At 35.0% G+C, this 24506-nt stretch overlaps 1 protein-coding gene across 1 annotated transcript in view; it reads right to left on the bottom strand.

Annotated features, from left to right (window-relative positions):
• The window catches only part of LOC120354268 (putative mediator of RNA polymerase II transcription subunit 26), a 161377-nt gene extending 138741 nt beyond the window's left edge, over positions 1 to 22636 (bottom strand). Inside the window, exons 1-2 of the mRNA XM_039441162.1 lie at positions 22568 to 22636; positions 20876 to 21785 (exon numbers count right to left, since the gene is read on the bottom strand). Of these exons, the coding sequence (XP_039297096.1) occupies positions 20876 to 21785; positions 22568 to 22636 (979 nt within the window). The remainder of the gene's footprint in view (positions 1 to 20875; positions 21786 to 22567) is intronic.
• Positions 22637 to 24506: the final 1870 nt, after the last annotated feature.

Here is a 24506-nt window from a genome sequence, read left to right as displayed (position 1 = left end):
TCCATCTGACACTCGAACTTTCTTTTTACCTACGTAGGCGAACGGTAAATAATTGATGTCTGAGTATTTCCCAAAATTATTTATCAATGATACTCTACTTTTTGCTGTTTGATTATTTACGTTCAATCTATTGATATTATTCAATGATTTTTCAAGGGTGATCGACTCTCTTTTGTTAATACTCACTTTACTTTGTATTTCGTGGTTGAGAATTCTATTTTTCAATTTTTTAAACAATCCCATAATTAGTTCTGTCAATTACTTGTTGCAAAGCCTTCTTATTTGCCGGTTTATTTATTTTCTAACAATTAGAACAAGTTGGATTTTTCTAGGAAGAAGGACAGTTTTTGGCATTATGACCTGAAACAGCACAATGACCGCAAACCTCCTGCTCACTCTTACAGTGTTTCATTATATGTCCAAAAGATTGACATTAAAAGCAACGTTGAGCTGCGATGTAATCACTTGCCTTACAACTAGTGAAATCAATATAAATCTTAACCTTATTTATGATGAGCTTCCTGATTTCAGGGTCACACTCTAATACCCACCCAATGCAGCGTTTCCTTGTTTTTAGGGCCTAGCTTGAAAGCTGGGATACAACCTTTCTTGAAATCTGATTTTGAAATCTCAGTATTACTAAAGTTTTTACTATAGACAATTTCAGATAGCTCTTCTTAGGTGATGTCAGAAGGTACATCATACAGAATTACTCTTGGCTTCTTGTTGGTGGGCTCCATGATTTTAATGGTTCCTGAAGTATGCAAGCCTTTGTTATAAAGTATGTTTTTCTTATCCTCTAATGTGTCAAATACTAAAAGAAGTCCACCTCCTCGCACGTTGACTGTTTTCTTGACCCTAATATTGTCTTTTTTGAGATGTTCTCTTTCAAAGCTTTTTTTAAGTTTTCGCTGCTTTGCTTCTCATCCCCTTTCAACTCGGAAGGTTTCAGCAGAGCAACATGCTCTTTTGCTTGTACCTTCCTGATGTTATTTGTAGTTTGGTCTACTGAAGCTATCTTTTTTGGCAGTTTAATAACATCAGCAAAACTTGTGGGCTTCTCAATTTCTTGAACAAATCTACTCAAGTAAATAATTGATTGCTCCAGTTTTGGGCCGCCTGAGCTCAATGTGGATGTTAACTGACTTATTGTAGTTGCACGGGTATTAATTTTAATCACAGATTCCGTAGCTCGACTTATTATATTTAAAAACCTGTCATAATCTGCATGCAAGATTTTCCTCCCCTAAAATTCTTCTTCAGCCCATTCTTTGAGCTCCAGAATAGGTTTATTAATATCTTGAATGTCTTTTTCAAATTCTGATTTCATAACTGAAGTTATGTTACTATGAATTTTACCTTCTGGTGGCTGGTTCCTTTCCTGGTCCTGTTCCTTGTCCTGTGGGTTGACGTCCTCTTCTTCTTCCTCCTCCTCTTCGTATTCCAAAATCAATTCATATGGTGGCTTTGTTGGTGAATGAAACATTTGCTGATTTAAATCGGATAATTCTGATGTTTGGAAGTTAGATAACTACACTGTATCCGCTATTGAAAGCTAACACCTTGCTATTGACCTACTTTTTACTACAATTTTAAAACTACTCTACGCTATGATGTAGGCTATGTTTACTCATCGGCTGTTCGACTAAGACTGGAAGAGTTGATAAGACTTCATGTGAGTTGTGACTGTAGTCAGTAATCTCCAATGCTACACCATAGTGATCGGTTACTGAAACCTGCAGCACACCAGCGCGAACCTCGCTGAAATTCCCCTGTCAAATAAAAATGTGGTCAAGGCAGGTTGAAGTACCAGTACAGCTGTATTAATGTATAAATGTGTTAATGTATAAATGTGTTAATTTATTAATTGATGCCTGTTCATATTGTTTTCAAAAAATGTTACTAATCTGCTCCCCGCCCATCTTACTCCCGGTGCAAGAAAACAGGCTTTAATCATTTATGAGTACATACTGAATAATAAAGATCAAGTTGCAGAACAGAACAAAAAAAATAGATACAGATGTATATAGATAGATACTCTATCAAGTTTACTAATATTATTGGAAGCCAAGGATTTAAACCTTTATGATTGATAAAACACATTCAAATAATAATTTTATTTTATGTAATGAAATTATTGATGGGGTAATATTGTTTTTTTAATGGTAATTTCTTATCTTTTCAAGTAACAGAAATAATTCAGTTCATTATCAACTTCCAAATTGAAATTTAACTGAATAAATAAATTATAAATATTAAGTTCATCTGTATTTGAACTAGAGTAATAATACTCCATTCTCCTAATAAAATACTCGATTAAAAACTTAAATGAGTACAACAGCTCAAATAAACTCCATTATCTCTCTTAATAGTTTATTGATATATTATCATGGCTTGAGATAGGTTACTTGTTGACTGTAATTGTTTGATAAACTTGACTGAATTTCAATTCCAATTATCTATCTAGCTTTGAAATGAGCAAATGAACTCCAGTATAAGGAAAAAGAGATGGTCAATTCAATTAATACATTGTGAACTGAGAAAAAATGATAATAATGATTTGTGATCTTTGGGAGAATCATAAGATCAATATTAATAATGAAGCCATCCTCAGCTATTAATATTATATTTAACTAAAATTGATGAATAATTGAAATTGAGCTACTGTAATAATAGGTACATCACTTGAGTAATTTTTTATTTTAGGCACAAAATGTATGTTTATCTTCAATATAGGAACTAGAAAAAAAAGTTTAAGCTGTGAAAGAACTTGAAACCTTTTCAAGCAAGTAATTGTTATTTTTAATAACTTATTATATAGGACTTCTCATAGACCCATAAAGCATAAACAAAACAAAAAAAACAAAAACAAGGTAATTATTATTTTAAAATAACTTATTACATACTTCTCATAGAGCATAAACAAAAATAACTAGATATCATGATTCGTTCTACACATTGTGGACACACATTATTATGGAGTTTGATTTGAAAGAATTAATCACTCCTACATTGTTATGTGTTGTCTGAATTTAAAGTTCTATTGAACTCGACTTACTGCTTACGGTCGTCTCCTACTCTTGCCTTGTGTGTAATAATGTGATCAATGTCCTCAATAAACCAGACTCTTGCGGGTGGACTCTGCTAGTTTTGACCCAAACCTTGCCGTTGCTTGCGTTGGCTCTGTGCAGCTTGCGTTCCTTCACCATCCTCTTGCCGTATGAGAGCACGAACTTATAGTGAGGCGTCAGGTTCTCGTTTATGTAGACATTCTCAGGAGGCATCGTCGGATGGAGGTCTTTTGCTAATAGTTGATGCTGTTTCCCTGTTACCAGCTGACAGTCATTACGCTCGATTTGCTTTTGAAATAAAGCTAACTATTATGGGTGGATATTTCAATTTGCTAGACTTGGTAAGAGGCACTCGTTAGGCAACAGATATGTCCGCTCTCGAGCGTTAGATAATATTCTGACATTAATCCAACAAATCTGTAAAATATGTACATTGGTTTGAATCACATATATAGTTTTAGAATTTTTCCATTCGATGCCCATTATCAGTCTGTCAGTTACAGGTGATTGTTTAAAAGGCATTAGACTTTGTCTTTGGATCTTTGTCTTTGAGAATCAATGTAGTCTCAGTTCGGGCAGTTTAAACCTATATTTTCTCAATTTCATTTTCCTGGATAAAGTATCTTGTAGGGAGAAGTGGTGTTTTAAAACATTCATTTTGTGGAAGTTTTATTTAATAAATTTCATTTATAACGTCGCGAGTGATCATTCCAAAAGCCTGGGGTGCAGACCAAAGGACCCGAGATCTAAGGTTAGGTTTTCAGATAATAAGATTTGTTAGACTCCCCCCCCCCCCTTAATTGTTGATTACAATTTTCTCTTTCTGAGCGTCCACAGACAGCCAAGCGAATAGCCGTCAGAGCTGTGAATATTTATATTAATATTTTTGTTTTGTAAATTATTAATAATTATCATTATTGCTTCAAGTAATAAATTGGAAGCTAGAACCTTCTGATGGTTTTGTAATTATCATAATTTGTTGAACGTAATTGTCATCGGAAATAAATTGATTAGTATTGGTTCCAGTTAACATTGCCTCAATAACACCCACCATCCATCTAGCTCACTCTCCTTTAAATACTTGTAGTTCTGTGAACAGTGGAACTCGCGCAGTTATAAACCACAGCCTCCTCTAATACTGTCCATGAGAGTAAATTCTATTTTAAACAACCACTATCATCAAAAGCTAATTTCCTACAAGACATACTGGTGACTGTCCAGCCCGATTTGAAAGCAGAGAGAGGTAAAATTTGCTAAGCCACATTTAGTTATTTATTGTATGAGTCATTGCTTGCAATTAATAATCCACTCGACAGCTGATTCAATCATGGATGATATTCTTTAGTCTGATTTTTATTTTACAGTAATATTAGACCATGGAGGAAGTTCTTTTCCCTTTCATCCATGCAAAATTTCAAAAAACGTGATATATATTTCAGCTCGCAATTCAAACAGGAACAAATCTGCCAAATAACATTAATACATAAAGAGAAATGCGAAATCGTCGACTTGAATCTTGGGCCTCACTTTCTATAAGATTACCGATCATTATGAACCCCTGGGTTGGAGAACTCGCTCGGAAACTGTATTGTAATCTTTGAAACCCCCAACTTTTAATTATACAGAGTTGATGGAAATGATTAAAACAGCTAAATATCTCTCTTACAAGAATCATTTGACAGAAGCTTTCATTGGGGATATTATTTTAATAGAAAAATACTCTGTCACTTCAACATCTTTGAACTTCATACGAATAAAAATTCATTTTTTATATGAGAAAGTGGCCATGTGATAGATACATGATTTCGATACAGAGTTCCAAGAGAAAATCAATGGCGAAAACCGCACACCAATATCTCAACCCGTATAAAATTTTTGATTAGTAAAAGTTGTAAATTATGTTATATATTATTATCCAGCTGGAATCATGTGTCAGCGCATGAAGGAATGTCTGTGTGATAGCTAACAAATTAGTCTTAGCTGAAATGGGTAAATGGAAAAATTAGTAATTGCATGCAATGGTTTCAGCTGAATTCTTCAGCTGACTAAATGATAAATCAGAAAAAAAATTTCTTATGCACTTCCAAAGTTCTTTTTATATTCTGAAAAAGGAACAAGGAGTGAGTCAATTTCGTTGTCCAACGAACTTGACCTGTAAAAAGGTTCGAAGAATACGTGTTGAAGATTTGAAGCTGATTGATCAATAAATTCTTTCTGAAGTTATTGTAGAACATACAAACAGTGAAACAGACGGACAACGATTTTGGCCTCCACTGAGTCGAAAGTAAGAATTCACTGACGCTTGTTCAATTATAATGTAGATGATAATGTGATTCATTATACTAGTAGTTCTGTGAACAGTAGACCTCGCGCTCAGTAAGTTACATTGCCAGTTGTAATGTTTTCTCAAAAATTAATAAATAATTTATCAATTTGAAATGTCTAGAAAAAATCCTGAACATAGAGCTTTCTGTCCTATCGTACCGTGACGTGTCATCCCGGAATGTGAGTGTGAAACCTGATATCAGGTCTGGCTGCCGTCGATCAACCCATCAGAGAACATTCTGTTTTGTCGTGTTGGCTAAAAATCGGTGTGTTGAAATTAACAGAATAAACTACCATAATGCTGATTTCCTTCAAACCTCATGTTAAATCTACCATCGCTTGTTTGAATTGCGCGCGCCTGTCATGCACTGCCTTCTTGTTTTGCAATCGCTTTTTTATTTTCTTCTTCCACGTCTTAATTTCTTTCATATTCTTATTTAATCCTTTTCGTCATTTTTGCCATTGTCTACATTCTTTGCACTATTTTGTGGTTCGGATAGTATTCTATTGACTTGATTTTTTGTCGTAGTTGGTATTATTGCTAGTGTGGTAGGACGCCTACATTTTTCCTGGTTCTTCATCGCGTATGACGTTCCTTGTTGCATCGGAATTTTTCACTGCGTGATTGAATTGGAAAAATCGTTTTTTTAAAAAAACACTTTTAGCCAATGTAATTTGGGTTGTGCTCATAAAACCCTGCCCTGTACTGTTCAACTCTGACTAAGCCCCTGTATCTTGTATTGTGTTGATGAACATCCACACCTGTCAGCCAATCATCTTTCATTTCATAAGCAAAGATTGCCAGATGATACAAATAGAGACTAGGTACCGTCAAAATTCTATTATCTTTGAATAGCGATCTACACGAGAAACGGGGTGGCTTTTTAAATATGATTCTTAGGACTCTCTTTTGGGCATGGAAGATAGAGGCAGAGAATCTTGATCCTCTCCACAGCAATATCCCATAAGACAGTAATGACTCATAATATCCATAGTAAGCAGAGATCACTGCCTCATGAACTAATACCCTCCTGAGCCTGGACAATGCATACACAGCTGAGTTTAATCTCCTAGAAAGAGATTGAACATGAGAGGACCATGTTAATCCCTGATCCACAGAAACCCCCAAAAAATCCGTTGCATCAGAGGGTAGTAACTGTTTTGCCTCAACCTAAAATTTCAACTGATTCACAGGAAGTCTGTGGATTGAGAATTCAATGAAGGTTGTCTTGCCTATATTGACTTCAAGCTTATTTGTAGAGCACCACCTTGTAATTTCAGCAAGAACAGCATCGCCAATAGCCTGCAATTCAACGACATTATTCGCCGAAACTAAGAAATTTGCATCATCAGCAAATAAGACAGACCTTCCTGATGGCACATTACAAGGGAAATCGTTCATGAAAACAAGGAACAAGAAAGGGCCCAAGATCGATCCCTGCAGTACTCCCTTAGAGAGGGAACGTGGATTTGATTTAAAAATCTGGTCAATCAGCTGCCCCTGAGAAGCCCTCACCTCAACCACCTGACTTCTATCCCTCGAGTAAGATTCTACAAGACTCAGTAGATTGCCTCGGATGCCATAATAGTACAGCTTCTCAATCAAAATTTTATGGTCAAGATATGGCAAGCGAAGCCAGCCTGATGGCTTGTAATATAATATTCCCAGGAATAGCTCTGATTGGAGTAGCAGTATCCAATCAATTTTTCCGCGATAAATCAGAACCTCCTAAATAGGTATTCAGGAGGTACTGGATAAATTGGTATTCAGGAGGTCCTGGATAAATGCATTCCAATCTCCAACTTAATGTGCCAACCTTAGAAAGTCAACTCAACTTAATGCCAACCTGACAAAATTTCTAATTTGGTTACCAGAAAAACTGTTTAGAAGAGGTACTCTCTCTAGATTATAGTTATATATTAACATAATATGGTATGGACATTTCAATTATAATTTCAAGGTATTGGAATAAAAAGAATATACATGCTAAAAGACGAACTTTAAACCCTTAAGAATCACCCATAGAGTTAAAATATCACCAAAAGATTTCTTAGTGAGCCTCTAAAGGGCCAACTGAATATACCTACCAGATTTGAACGTTTTTGGTCCGGTAGATTTTTAGTTCTGCAAGTGAGTGAGTGAGTGAGTCAGTCATTCAGTGAGTGAGTGCCATTTCGCTTTTATTGCTATAGGTAAGGAAAGTATTCCTTGCTTTCCGAAGAAAATTAAGGTACCTCAATTTCTGAATTTCTATATGTTTCAAGGTCCAAGTTCCCCTGAGTCCAAAAAAGTGGTTTTTGGGTATTGGTCTGTATGTGTGTGTGTGTGTGTGTGTGTGTGTGTGTGTGTGTGTGTGTGTGTGTGTGTGTGTGTGTGTGTGTGTGTGTTTGTAAGAGGGGTCATACCGGGTGAATTGTGCTCAAGCACAACACGAAATGGGGAGCGGTTACCAAACGGGGTGCCCCCGTTTCGTACCTCAGTGTGCATCCACTCAAAACGACTTCCAGGACTGTTCTGAATCCGAATTACTACTTTACACACTTTTTTCCAAAATCACCCAGTTTCGAATCTAGAGTTCACATACTTATGCTTACAGAAAAATCCACCAGATCCGTGCCACATTCGTCATACACACATTCATCATACACTCCTTCCGGTTGGACCTACTAAACGGGACTCTGAAGTGTGTATGTCCATGAGTATGTAGCGTACGGAATGAGGTGATTTGTGTATGCTTTTTGAGTTTATATCCTACTAAATGGGGTACATAACTGGTATTTATCATCACATACTCATCTATTATGTTTTGAAACTGGAAGTCCACAGGTTTTTTCTTTCAAAGGAAGACTCTGAAACTTGGCAACCCTGTCTATAGTTAAGTCTATGAATACATTCAGAGATAACTTTCACTGCGAGATCTATACGGATTCTCTGCACTCCACACCACATGATATTATTCAAAAACTTGACTGTAATTCAAAAACCTCGTACCTCTCCCTTGATGTTAGGAAGGAAAGCTTGACTAAGGAAGGAAATCTAGAACAATTTGGAGCAACATGGCTATTTTAAATTGTGCTTTGAGTCACAAAGGGAATTTTAATATGGTTCACAATTCATTTCAATATAAGAGTTTTCAAATCATGGAAACACCGACACAATATCGTTGTTTGAGCTGTAAGGAATGAGTATGGAATTTCCACAGTTTCAGATATTTCACTTCATTATAATTAAGTTGCATTACTGAGAGTATCCAGTTGAAATAGATAATAATTATGTATTAGAGAGAAAACATGAGGAAGAGTGTTGACAAAAGAGGAACCCTCAGTATTAATAGATCATACCATGTAAGATTATGAATCAACATTCAATTATAATTGAAATAATAAAAACGAGACTTCAATAGTTCTAGAGGAACAAGAAATCAATGTTCAAATTGAGAAGTTTGTTTTAAATCAAAATACATAGTATTGACGAAACTTCTCCCATGTTAACATTTCAAGTGAACTCTCAGTAATTATTATTCAGTAATCAATAATAATTATCAAAACTGGCTTGGATTCTAAAGCTGATTAATGCCGTTGAAGATTGATATAATGTAAAAAAATAATTGAGCTTGTGAGAGGTAGAATTGTCTACATTTCAAGCTTTTAATTTGAAAGTATTCTCTATTCATATGGTATTGGCTGAATAAAATTAAATTATTCGAGCTCAGGAGTTTTCTGAAACTATGAGAATTTATCCTACACAAAAAAATGAAGAGATCTCTGAGAAATTGCATTCTATTTATATTACATGTAGGCTATAGACCAAAAAATATGAGGTTGAGAATATTTTCAAACTTGTGTTACATGATAGAAATTAACATACGTGGACTTTATCTTAATAGGAGTTATTCTCATTTAAAAAGTACGGAATGTGAAAGACTTAAATCTCATTCAAATTGCGCTGGACTTTTGCTCTCTTATCGAGTCATAGCGTTCTCAATTATTGACTAGATATTGAAGAGTATTGAAAGCCTATTGAAGATTGGAAGAATTAAATCTATTGAAGATTGAAAACCTATTGACATTACTTATTCATCCCAAGTTAGTTTCCCATTGACGAATCTCTAAATAATATAGAGTATTACTCTTATGATTCAGATGTAAATTATTCTTCAAAATAGCTCTGTATATTGTTCACGGAAATCAATGTATTACTTATTCATCATTGTACAATGATTGTGTCATGTCGCTTATTTATTGAGTTCAATTTATTTAGCTACAAAATCTATCGAGAACAATTAACGTAACATCAAGCTGAAGAGAATCCAATGATACAAAGAATTCTACTAGGTTTCTTGCAATTTGCTATAGACGTATCATGAGATTATCATTAAAGAGAGACCATCTCAGGAAATTATCGTTTTTCACCAGTTTACTTTTCATAAATACATGTATTTTTCTCTATCATTTCTCGATTATTATATTTGTCTCACAGTTCCATTGTAGAGGGTTCCAATCAACAGATTTTTATCGGAGAGTTGTGTGAAGATGTTATTTCAGAAAATTATCGTTTTTCAGCATAGCATTATTCAAAGGATGTTGAACTCACGGAGATACAATAAATTAGAAAGTTCTAGGAAAATATTCACCATCCTTCAGCGTGACTGTTTCATTATATTTGTCTCCAATAACTCTTTATAATTGAAAAATCGCTCGAAGCATTAAAACATGAGAAAATCTGTCAATTCATCTATTGATTCAAGCAGACAAATGTAACTAGAAGAGCTCAATGTATTCAATTATTGATATCATCCAAATGAGAAATAAGATTTTGCTATCCCTTAAGAATATCTCCTGTTCGGGGAAATCAAAGGAGATATGCTCATATTACTCAGGCTCATTACTATAGATTACATACTAAACCTCTACTCCACCAATTCTCGGAAACTCCTATATCACTGATTATCCATTACATCTCTTATTGAACATTTTGATCTATTTACAATCATTATATATACAATGGAGATATTGTCTGCTGAATAACTTCCTCAGAAGTTTTTAAAAATGATAGGCCTACATGAATTTTACAATTACTAGAAAATCAAAAATTTCTCCACTTTGAAAAACATATTTGTTCCTGAGAATACTTCTTCCTTAACAGGTGATATCTCCCTTATTGTTATCGGAGCTCGATTTGATGTTTCATTGTAGATAATTGATGAGTGGAGGTTTGTATACAGTATTATATAGATTAATTTTTTTTCATCAGTGGATTTCATAGGAGAGCATAATTGTTGTTATTTGTTCTGCTTACATTTTCCACCGCCTTCTAAAATAAAATAATGGTTGTGATTCAAGTTATGCCGGCATAAGAATAAAGAGGAAAATACAGTCGAACCTGTCTATAACGAACCTCCACTTAACGAAATCCTCTACACAAAGAATTTTTACCTGGTCCCATGACATTTTTGAGTTTTGGCTGCTTATTCACCTCTATCTAAAGAATTTCGAACCTCTAAACAACAAAGTTTCCTCTTGACTTCAACATACAAAGTGTAGTATGTATTGGAAGCAGACGGTTATTTCCAAGGGATTGTTTAGTTTCAGCAGAAAGGTCAATAGACTAAAAATAATAGCAATTCAGGAAGGAAGAAGATAGGGTGGTAGAAAGTTAATGGAGGGTGAAATACATGTCGGAAATTGAATACAAGTTACCGGATATTGAATTCCAAGAACTTGTCATTATTGTAGACCAGGCAGGTGAACGACTGGACTTCCCCACCATTGCTTTTGTCACACATTTCAATTCTTTGAACTGTCTATGATGATGATAGCTGTGACGAACCTGAGGAGAAGAATCCGAAAGATCAAGAAGTTCTAGAGGCTTTCAAAATTATCAGGCAAGGATTAAAACTGAAAAATAATGTACCAGACATGTCTGACTGTTCGAATAGATGTGAGTCGTTTACCGAACATGATTTTTTATTCGAATGCAAAATTGAACCGAAAATTACTCACTTTTTCAAATATGAAACATTAAAGAATCGGAAAGTTGATATTTATAGTGAAGTTATTAACAAAATAACCTCATTTCGCGTTCCATCTAATAGTAGTGTAAAGAGTCGAATAATATTGCTACAGAGTATGTACTTTGATTAAACTCCACTAATAGTACAAATCAAGCTTTCTGAAAATAAATTGGTGAGTTTACTTACTTATTACATTCTATAAATATTCAAAAAACATGTTTATTTCAAACAGCATGAATTTTCAAATTTCCATATTAATATTGGCCTAATAGGTACCCTACCTACGTTCACTAAGATATGTTCTATGTACCATATTCATTTACTGTATTTACCGCCGTGATACGATATTATAAGATCTATAGGATCGTGGCAGTTTTTTCGACAGAAGCTCTCAATAACGAATACCTCTCTACAGCGACTTTTTTCTCGGGATAATCGTCTTCGTTATACAGAGGTTCGACTGTATATCTCTTTATGATTTAATTATAAGTTTCCATGAATTACACTCAGTATTCTTCTACCTGCTTTATTCTACTTCTGCATACCTCACATCAAATTATCATCGGTACTGCGTTAGAAAATGAATGAAGTTATCTGCTTTGTCTAATGACATACAAGGATCATGAACCCGTTTTTCCAACATATACTGACATCATTCCAGATACTGACTTCTGATACTGATTCTGACTTTATGTATCTCATTATAGCCAGTTGCATTTCTATTCAATTTTTTTGAGAAATTGATGATTCTGGTTGAATTTGAAAGTCAATTTCGAATAAAAATTATTTCTTAATAACGAATATTTCCATATAGGAAATGAAACTATTAATATTGTACATGTGAATATAAGGAGCCTGAGGAAGAATTTTGAAGAGTTTATCATTGGTGCAGCGATAGGAAATGAATGAAGCTATGTGCTTTGAATTATTTCTATTCTATTCGTTGCTCTTATTCGATTTTCTTTTTTTTATTTCTCAGTATATGTTTTTTGGAAAAATGTCACGTTTTGTTTCTTGTGGAAAAATTTGAAGGATTACAACATGTACGATATTCTATCTGGTATTCATTGGGAAACTACATACTCAGAATATGATAATTTTAATGAATGGAGACTATTTCATAGAATGTTTTCGTGTTTTTAAGAAGGAGCAATGTCCGCTTTGTGAATAATAGCAGGGACCAATGATGCGATTGTATCAAAAATAAAATAATAAATAATGCAATAGCATTATATTTTCCTATGGTACACCTCAATAAAGAATAAGCCTACTGCTATAACTTCACAAATCTAACCAAATATTCTCGTAAATTTGACAAGTTCTCTAGAATTATACTTGGCTGTGGTGTGAGTGATAAATAAAACAACAGTTTACACAAAGTTTCTCCTGAAATTCAGCCACAATAATCATGTAAGAAATTGCTTCAACATCTGCTTCTGAGCATCTTCCCTTATAAAATTTCCCCTATTAACATAAACAAGCATTGCTAATCCAAGTTCTTTTTCTTTTTCTCTTCTGCCATTTAATCCAAGTGATCAATGTTAAAGCATAAATTTCTCTTAATGAAGACTGGAGATCATAACTAGTGAGAGAAGAAGTTCTGTGAGTGAATGGAAACGTTCACTTTGGTCAGTTTCAATCCTAAACTGCCTTTCTAGAGAAGGAACGAGTAGAACTAGGAACGTCGGAGTGATCTGAAGACAATGCAAATACCTTCATCTATTGTATTGGTCAAGCCTCCTTTTTCCTTAGGCCTACGTCATGGTGTGTATGAATGTACCCCATATAGCCGGAATTTGAGGGGGCCCGTTTTGACAGTTAAATTCCTATGAGAAAAAATTTGAAATTCAACTTTTTTTTGTTATTCACTTATAATTATCGAATACACGTATGAAATTCCAGCTTGATTGGAGCACTGGTTCATGGTGAGCCCGTTTAGTGCAGAAAGTGTGTGCCTCCCTTTTTGACCCCTCTTTCAAGCACTGGTGTGTGCGTGTGTGTGTGTGTGTGTGTGTGTGTGTGTGTGTGTGTGTGTGTGTGTGTGTGTGTGTGTGTGTGTGTGTGTGTGTGTGTGTGTGTATGAGTGTATGTGCGTCTGTGTACACGATATCTCATCTCCCAATTAACGGAATGTCTTAAAATTTGAAACTTGAGGTTCTTACAATATAAGGGTCCGACACGAACAATTTGGATCAAATGCTATTCAAGATGGCGGCTGAGATGGCGAAAATGTTGTCGAAAACAGAGTTTTTCGTGATTTGCTCAAGAACGGCTCCAACGATTTTGATCAAATTTATACCTAAATAATTATTCATAAGCTCCATCAACTGCCACGAGTCCCATATCTGTAAAAATTCCAGGAGCTCCGCCCCATCTTTGCAAAGTTCGATTCCAGATTCCCAATTATCAGGCTTCAGATACAATTTAAACAAAAAATTTTGAGTGAAAAAGATTGAGCATGAAAATTTCTAAAATTAATGTTCAGTAACATTTTCACCCAAAATTGAAAATAAGCACGAAATTCGAGAAAATGTGATTATCCATTTGGAAACTGTTCGGAAATGTTGATTCCCCAATAGTTTGCAAATGGATAATCAAATTCTGTTTGACTGTTGACTGAGGAAAGTTGTGAGAGTGCGCCACACCAGATTTCTATATACTTATATAGATCATAATGGAAAAAGTAGAACTTTGATATGAAAGTAATGAACTTAGCCTACTTCTTTACAAATAAAATCTTTTGGTGTGCTAATCTAAATGTTGCACTACTTCAATCCTGTAAAAATGAATACTGGCATAATACTCATTCTCAATTGATGGAATCCCTTGTCCCATTGTGCTTATGATAATTTCAAATGTTACTTTATTAACTCAAAGACCTACCAAAAGTAGGTAACAATAATTGTGGGGACTTTGAACTGAAAAGAATTTTTTTGTAACATGTCATATAATTAGAAGAACAATTAGTTGACTTTTTGGAAGTGGGAACTTATTTTTCGATAAATTGCAAACTTGCAAAAGCATTGAATTGGGTTCCAAATACTCCATTACAGTGCACTACAGTACAGTAAAGACTACATTACAGTCTGGAGTCTAGATGTATTTCTACATTACAGACACTCAACTGAACAAAAGATCCATATTTCAACCTTTGGCTAGGAATTTGAAATAAGCCTATTTCGAACCTATTCTTTGTATAATTTAAAAACTATTCCCTAGCACACGTCCAAGGCATCAACTGACCATTTTTTCCAAATTTGAAAAACCATTTTGGCCATGTGGTTTTTAAGAAGCGGTGATGAATAGGTCAGTAGTGAGCTATTTGGCTTTTATATATATTCCATTTCATATTCATATTGATTATTCTTTTGGGTTGAAGGTCTGAAATAATTATACTTATTGGATATATTGGAATAGTTATCTTGGAGTTTGGTAGAAATATATTATATTTACATACAACTCAATTCCTTTATTTGAGTTATCTTCATAATTCTATCTATCTTATATCTTATTCTAATAGGTTACCAACCCATCCCTATCTTATATGATGAACTTCGAATCATAATCATATACCTACATGATTAAAAAACAGCAGACATTCAATTTACTAGAGCAAATAATGGAATGCCTTCAAGTTCAGATGTAGGCAACACGCCTAACTTCTTCCTACATTCGCCACCTTGTTTCTACGACACTGCACTTGCTTCTGTGAGACACTTTGTCTGAATTAGAACTTGCTTCTGTGAGAGGGTACGCGACTAGGTGCCACCCCGACTACTTGTCCCCTTTTAAAACCGGTTTTTAGGGGACAAGTAGACGTGAGCCATACCCCTATACTTGTCCCCTTTCTAAGAAGGTGACAACTAGTCGGGGGGACACCCTGACGCGAGGGTGCGAGGCGTAAAGTAGTCGTTTACGATGATGACTAGTTGTCACCTTTGGTCCAGTAGATGTCAAGTAGTCGAGGTGACAACTTGACGGCAATTGTATATTTTTATGAGGGTACAAGTAGTCGCCTATGGCCAAAATGACCAGGTGTCAAGTAGTCAGGGTGACAACTAGACGGCGACCCCTGTGAGACTGTCATTTATAGCGCTACCAGTTTGGACAGAGACTTGTCTCTATGAAACTGCTTGTCTCTGTGAGAACTTGTACCTGTGAGACTGCCATTTATAGAAGTACTTGCTCCTATGAACTTGTCTCTGTGACACTAATATCGTTCAAAAACACTACTTGTCTCTCTGATAACTTGTCTCTGTGGAATATCCCCGTAGCTCCTTTGCCAGCCACACTACCTGAACATAGAGCAAGGATTTGCGCTGCTGTTGAGCAAGTTACACCTGGAATGCTGGTACGAGTCTGGGAAGAAATCGACTATCGATGAGATGTCTGCAGGATAACCAAAGGAAGTCACAAAGAAAATCTTTGGGTTAAGGTAAAAGACTTGAAGTGTTTTCCTTTAAAACAACACCAAACCCAGCTCTGTACCTTGTTCAATAAGATTTATATGAATTGTGAAATTGTAAAGCTGTTTTTGAATCACACAATTATATAATATGTCCCATATATGACCAGGTGACAGTCGACTAAACATGTTGGTCGAGCTTAGACTTGTGTGGTACCATGCATTTTCAATGAGGTTATGTTTGATAAAAATGTTGTTTCATCATTTTAGATAAGGAAATAATAGGAATTTAATAAGACAATAATATTCATCATAATTATTATAAAATTTGTTACATTCCAAGTAGTGACAAATCAAATCTTACATTTTTCATAAAGTTAGTTTAGAGAATGGAGTAGCATGGAACTGAAGTAGCAACAATGAATAATAAAGTCGCAAGGTCGAGAGACTAGAGTCTCTGCAACTGAAGTCGTACGTTTTTAGTCGAGCCAAATCGTAAGACTCAAGTCAAGGATACTCCAGTCTCTCGACCTTACAACTTCTTTGCTCAGTGTCACTACTCCAGTTCCATCGAGAAGAGACTGCAACTCGAGTCTCTTCTCAATGCAGCATGTGTTTTCAAATTGAGACGTCGCGGAGACTGGAATCGACTGGTCTGAGTGACACCATTTCATTCTGCATCGAGAAGAGACTAGAGTTGCAGTCTCTTCTCGACTTGAGTCACGTAAGTGTGAGTTGAGCATTAATGGTAGAGTTCCCTCTGGGCAAGTACTAACTATCTTGTCAACTCTCCCAGTGAAAACGTTCATGGTAGAGTACTAGTTTTTAGTAGAATAGAGTGGGATAGGACCATGGATAGTTAGGTACCTTAGATTATGGATACATCAAGGCTGTTCGGTACACTTTTTTTCAGAATTTGAATTGGATAATCTTTTTTAATATAATTGTTAAGATAAAATTTTCAATTGTTAAGATCAATGTTGAAATTTTGATCTTTGAGGTGTCCTTAAGCGCGCCTCTCCACTGGGAAATAATGAAATGAAGTGCATCTAATGGGTGATTCTCATAGAACATGATCTCATGAACTTATTCATTGTGCGAAATATCAATGTGAGGACAATGTAGTTGGTGATGATGATTTTAGCTGAAAATTAGGTGCTTTTCACAATACAAGGAGCAGTGTTGTCAGGTGTACCTGGAAATCTATATGAGATAGAGCGCTCTACCCGATCTCAGATTGTAGAGAACAAAAATACGCTCAGAGGGATTTTGATTTATACATCCAAATGGTAACAATAATTGGAAGATATTGTTTATCAAAAACTTAAATTTATCAAAATTGATTTTTTCTTCTAATTTCACCCATTTTTGAAGAATCATAACTCAGTACTCATTGGAGGTAGAGTTCTGAATGATCCTTATTCATTCAGAATTCTATAATCTAAAAAAAAGGAGGGAGCAAAAAATATTCCTGTCGCATTACGAGATTTGTCAGAAATAGCTGAAAACTGGAAAATGAGCCAAAAATAAGAGGTTTTTGGGCCACTCTGTACCTAGCACAAGGAAATTTTGCATGAAGAAGTTGGTTCTAGACTTCTCTTATGTACCCAAATAATATATTTAAAACTCAAAACTACAATATAAATTGCAAGCACACCCCCCTTTTTATGTCTATATAGACTGGACTATTAAGAGAATTCTGTTCTGTTTATCAATAAATGAAAATAACAAGTGAAGCTCAGTGCACCAATATTGATTCATTACATGAGGATGAAATATTAGAATTGAAGAGAATGAAAATTTCATTTCTGCATTTAGTGCTCTATGAGCTCATGATCAGCACAGATTATATTCAATCAATTATTAAAAAGTTGTGAGGCCAAAAAAAATATGAAAAATCGGAGCCAGAAGGGGTTCTTTGCAAAATGTGATACCATAAACAGTGTTCCTAATTTTTTTTCCCAAAATAATAACTTCTACTAGATAATTTTCATAGAGTGCTGGATTAATGTTGTGATTCCAATGGTGTTGGAGTATTTTCATGACATAATTCAGCACATTCTGTAATTAAATTCCAACATTTTCACTATTGTTGTCTAATATTTTCCTTCATTACATATAATTGCTGTCTATCACTGTGATTGAATTTACTAAAAACGTTATTCCCGAAATTTTTTTTGTAAAACCAACACTTTCTGAGCTATTTAAGAGACAAGATTTTGAATTGCTGCCATTTTGTTCTAAGCTTTGTCTAGTTGTTATAAATAACGTGCAAAGTTTCAATTTTGTATGTTCAACCATTATTTAGAAAAAAATTATTAAGTGAAAAAAGCAAAATGGCCACTCTGTGAGTATCTGGAGACTACCGGACAATTTAAATATGATATTTAGATATGTTTTCCACAGGAACAATGACCTAGAGTATTTGTGGGGAGTTCATGAGCACTCTGTATATGCTAAAAACAGGAATATGATACTCTCAAACCACCCCCACCCTCTTAACACATGGTGGAGGGGGGAGTACTTTCAATATGTTCACCTCCTAGTTATACTTGGAAGAGCTGCAAGTCGAAGATTGTGTTCCAAACTTTTCCCTCTTTCATCTTCAATTAACTGGACTATATAGTGAGGACCACGTTATAATGGCATTGTTTGATTAGCAGTGGTATTGCTATCCTTGTCTTCCATTCAACAAAACAGATAGCACTATCTCTTTCTCGCTTTCCTCTGTTGCCAGATCATCTTTTAACAATGTGGAATTAATAAATAACTAACAGAATATTTCATTTCAATTATGTAAATTCATTATGAAATTATTGAGAAATATAATTTCTAGCTTGATAAAATATAATTAATAATTTTTAACGAGAATAAAAAATTAATATTAGATAAATACCATAAACCTGTATCTACTACCATCTATAGAAGGCATTGCCAAGACAGAGGTTCTACAACGTTTTTCTCCTGTCTTTCTCCACTGCCATTTTTATGTGGACCTCACTATAGTGAAAAAGAGCTCTTCTGTGAATCAATTCCGAATATGCTGAGAGCCGGTTCCAAGCTTGGTATTGTCTTGGCATATTTTCCAATAAAAATAGAAACAGCAAAAATCAAAAGAATTTTGAAAGTAGGCGCCAATCTCTGAGTTCATTATCTCCTATTTCCGATAACAGAGAGTGCTCCTTCCATACAGCTGATAGATTGATCAGCCAAAAACAGAAATATTCTACAGATGATAATATTTTCCAAATTATTAAAAAATTAAAGTAATATGAAATGAAATAAAATATCAAATTCCATTCACCACCTATCCACCTATCCTATGTCCTTCCTCAATTTGGCAATTGAGTGTGACGTCACATCTCGGAAGTGCGGTGAAGAGAATCTTATCGTTGGTCGGGTGTGTGTCGGATCAGATCGTGCCATATGATGATGTGCTGAGAACTGAACGTGCTTCATATGTGAAGGAGAGATAACACATATATGTCGCTGTCGTATCGTGTTGACCGGTTTTATGAAGACTATAATTATATGTATCAGTGAGTTGATCAATAATATATATATATATATATATATATATATATATATATATATATATATATATATATATATATATAAATATATATATATATAGTCAAATTTTCCTGCATATTCCATCACCACCATATGTGTAACTTAGGCCTATTAATTGATTGAGTTATTCGGAGCAATTTCAAAATACAATGAACCTTTTAAAATATAAAAATATGGAACTAATTTAAATTTATTCAATAAAAAAAGGCCAAAGTAGTAGTGGATATTTCTAAATTGGATTTCAAGATTATAAACCCCAACACATGGCGCCTGACCCAAGGAACCCTAAATACTCAAGAAGGATCGTCCACAATGTATTAAGACAATTATGAGAGAATTAGTAAATGAACAAAACCATAAGTCATAATTTATTGGAAAATTGACATCAACAACTTATACAATAAATTGAGCTAATTCAAAAAGTATTAAAGCCTAATTACCATGGACTGCCAATATTATTATCATCATCAGCTTTTACCAGAGTTAGTATTGTCAAATATCACCTTCAGGAACTTATAGAGCATGAGAGCTAAAAATGCTTTGCTCATAACTTGTATAATGGGAGCTATCTACTTTGTCTCTGCACATTGTGCAAATATTCATGGTTATCCTGGGTGATACCATATATTCTTGGATTTGCCTGTGTGCAAATATTCATGGTTATCCTGCGTGATACCATTATTTTCCTATCTTGGAATGCCTGTGTGCAAATATTTATGGTTATCCTGCGTGATACAAAATATAGAATATATAAAAATATGTAACTAATTTGAATTTATTCAATAAAAATAGGTCAAAGTAGTAGTGGATATTTCTCAATTGGGATTTCAAGATTATAAACCCCAACAGTATCAATAAGCTCTGGACTTGACTAGAAAAGGCCCTCGGATCTGGATCATCTTTCTGAGTGACAGATTCGTTCTTTAAACTGCAGGTCTTTGTACTTGTGAAATAGATAATAATTCAATAGCTTGTTTGAGAGTCCTAGCTAATCAACAAATTTTGGTGGCCATAACACATATAATGTTCCCAAGTATGACTCCAGAGTTTAAAACAGTAAAAGTGTAGAACTTAGCTGAATCTCGAGCTCGGAAACCAGCCCTTAATGTTTTGTGCAATGATTCTAGAGTATTGGATGGCTCAAATAAAAGAAGTGGACCTTCTATCGCTGGAGCTTTCGGGTCTCTATTGTATTACACCTTGTTTATTGAAGTGAGTGTCCCAAGCACCACCCCAAACACCTTTTACAATACTGGAATATCAATCATGCATATGGCAAATAGATCATCATTAACAAATTCATATGACAAATACAGCTCAGTCCATGAAATTGAATGAAGAGACTACGAATTGCTTTTAGAAAAAAAAAGACTTAAGACTAATAATTACCATGATATCAAATTCTCAACAACACAAAGAGTAGTCCATAAAATTCATGAATAATATGTTTCATTTCTCTACACAATATTCAATTTGATTCTACTCACCAACATATGTGCTTGGGGGCACTGTAGGTGGGGGCACTGTCCTTTGACGACTTGATGGATTGACTGCAGGTGGTTCTGTTGCTTGCCTCCTTCGTCCTTGTGTTTGTGTTTGTGGTTGTGGTGGAGGTTGTTGTTGGTATGATTGTTGTTGGTATGATTGTTGTTGGTATGATTGTTGTTGGTATGATTGTTGTTGGTATGATTGTTGTTGGTATGGTTGTTGTTGGTATGGTTGTTGTTGGTATGATTGTTGTTGGTATGATTGTTGTTGGTATGATTGTTGTTGGTATGATTGTTGTTGGTATGATTGTTGTTGGTATGGTTGTTGTTGGTATGGTTGTTGTTGGTATGATTGTTGTTGGTATGGTTGTTGTTGGTATTGTGGTTGATACTGTGGTTGGTATTGCTGTTGGTATTGTGGTTGGTATTGTTGTTGGTATTGTTGTTGGTATTGAGGTTGATACTGTGGTTGGTATTGTTGTTGGTATTGTGGCTGGTTTCGTGGTTGTGGTGGTGAGAGTTGTTGTGATGGTGGTGGTTGGTATTGTGTTTGTGGTGATGAAGCCTGTTGTGGTGGTGAATCCCAAGGACGAGCTATAGGCGTGCCAGGCTGTGAATAGCCAGTGTTATATGTTGATGATGATTCACCTCCATAGAGATGGGCTGGTGGAGAATTGGGTGGAGATTGTCGTGATGATGAAGGCTGTCGTGATGATGAAGGCTGTCCTGGTGATGAAGGATGTCGTGATGATGAAGGTTGTCCTGGTGATGAAGGGTGTTGTGATGTTGAAGGTTGTCCTGGGGATTGAGGTTGCTCAAGCCAAAAAAATTGCTCTGGTGCATCATCATTAGAACCCCAGAAGCTGGGTGGAGAATCTTGTGAAGGTGAGTAAGGATATCCTTCAATAACCTGCAATGAATAAAACTGTATCAAATTGATGGTTGGTATCTAGATGTCTCACTGGAAAATTATCAACTTCCAAAAGTGGGGTTTGAAATGATGGGTTGATGCTGACCACCTTACCAATTATAGTTGTCATAATGAAATATGGAAAATATGAAGGGGAACTCCAAGGATGTTCAGAGTTATAGATCCATACTTCTGTCATCCATTGTTGCAATTCCATTTGAGAAGTTCATGAAGGTTTGAATGATGAGCTTTTGAATTCATCCTATTCTCTCTTAAAGAGCCAGTTTGGCCAGAGAGAGGGGCTGGACACTAAGCTGGCTCTGAAAATGTTCATTTCAGGAACTTGAAATAACATAAACAGAGAAGGTGATTTCCGGGATGATCTTAGATATGTCAAAGGCATTTGACACTGTGAATTATGAGATTCTGTTGCGAAAAATGAAGCTATCAGGCATGCATGGCTTGTCCTTGGCGTGGTTCTATTTGTATCTGCATAGATGTTCTCAAGCAGTGAATGTAGGCTCCAAAATAAATACATTTCAGGAGATGAATTTGAGGCCGATTTTGTTTTTGATTTACATCAATGACCTCTACTCATGCCCAATCAAGGAAAAATTCACAGCATTCACGAATGCCAGCTCCTATGAAGCTGGATAAGATGATGAGATATATGGAGACAATGTCACATGACTCAAATCTATTGCCTCTATGGTTTTGTTTGAATAAATTGAGTCTCAATATCGAGGAAACTACATATCTATCTGAACTTTGTTATTTCATACCTTATATTCTGTTTTCTTGTACTTCTCGGCCCCCTGAAGTTCCACAGTGTTGAATGTGCTGATGTTCATTGTTGATGCCATGTAATGGACAATCTCAGGTGGTCAAATATCTTGGCCTATTGGTTGATGGAAAACTAATGTGGAGAAGTCAGGTTGATTCTATAGTGAGGTCCACATCATGATGATCCACATCATCGAATGTGTAATATTGAGTGTTCATTCTCATTCAGAATAATCGATTATATTCTATTAAGTGAAAAACTATATTTTAAAATAATTTCATATTGAGTTTTCATAATTTAGATTGAATATTTTGTTAACTAATTTTCAATTCTACATTGTTAAAAGACAACAGAGCAAAGCGAGATAGAGATAGCACAATTTGTTTTGCTGAATGATAGAAAAGGATAGCAATAGCATTGCTGAACAAACACTGTCATTTTAACGTGGACCTCACTATATGGAAAAATATTCTCGATGTCTACTACACAGATTGCATCATTATTTGATAAGATTGTGTCCAAGGTTTTTTTTGGAGAATATATATTTTGTGTGTTCATAGAAGGACTGAGAATCAATTTTGTACTTACAATGAAGAGAACGTTGAGAATTGCCAGTACTAGCATCATCATCCTGCCACTGTAAAAAAAACCTTAATGACATCCTCAATAATACAGTGGTACAAAAAAATCTATCAACATCTAGGATACTTGGGAATCGGGAATAATTGGTAGATACGAACATTTGTGGCAACTCCAATTGGACCATAATCAAATTCCTAGTGAATTCTTAAGTGGTCCAGTCATGAGTTAGTGAAAAAGGGCCATTCGGCAAATCAATTTCAAACACACTAAGGGCATATTTCCAAGCTCAGGAATAAGCTAAGTTCTAGACTTTGAACAGCTGGAGTTAGAAAATTGGCTTTCCGAAACCAGTCACAGAATTTATGGAAATCTTCATTATCTCATTCCTATCAGTGGAAACGTTTTTCCTTGATGAGATGAAACATTCCTGAATGATTCAAACAGCTGAAACTTCACACTTTTTCTTCTTCATTCTATTTTGTGTTAAATTTTCTAGTTTCACAAAATTTATTTCAAACGTGACTGTGACTATGACTACAACTTCGCCCCATTTCAGGAAGCCGATTTTCTGACTGAAGTTGTTTGAGGTCTAAGTAGGGGTATAATAATAGTACTGTCCCAAAGATGCCCCCAAGAAGGCAAATCTAGAACCAAAAGCCAAAAAATTGAACCAAACCCAATCTAATCGAAATCCAGATTCTAACTTTACCTAACCTAACCTCAAATGAAGATCCTCACTTTTATCATTCCCACTTTCATGGGAAAAGTAGAGCCAGCTTTTTTATCCCTTGAATAACTAAGAAACTGTAGATCTTATTAAAAAATCACAGGAATTAATTTCTTTAGTAAATTCAAATTCTAACACAACCTAACCTCAAACGAAGAACCTCACTCATTATACCTATTTTATGGAAAAGCTAAAACCAGTTTTTCTATTTCTTGAATAACTAAGAAACCATTTATTTTATTGGAAAATTTCAAGAATAACTTTTCTCAGTAAATTAAATAACAAATCAATCCATTCCTCAATATTGAATGGGATCAGTCACACTCTAACCCAATTCAATTTTCCCTGACTGAGCAGCTAGCTCTATCCTCAGCACTCAGAATATATATTTTTTCTAATGCTGTTTTTCCACCAAGTCTCAGTACAGCATTCAGCACCCTTCAACCACAGCACTCCCCCACCACACCCTCTGGGCATGGGAAAACTCTGTCTATATTCAGCTCAGTTTGAACTACTTGAAACATCTCTTCATACCTCCCCCAAAGTTGTATTAAACTCTTATTATGAAGATAGATCATGAGTGATGATGAATTTGGTAGATATTCTTATAGTAAAAATAATAGTTATA

This window comes from Nilaparvata lugens, chromosome 14 (genome assembly GCF_014356525.2).
Source record: "Nilaparvata lugens isolate BPH chromosome 14, ASM1435652v1, whole genome shotgun sequence".
Taxonomy (NCBI): Eukaryota; Metazoa; Arthropoda; class Insecta; order Hemiptera; family Delphacidae; genus Nilaparvata; species Nilaparvata lugens.
This window is presented reverse-complemented; position numbering and strand designations above follow the sequence as displayed.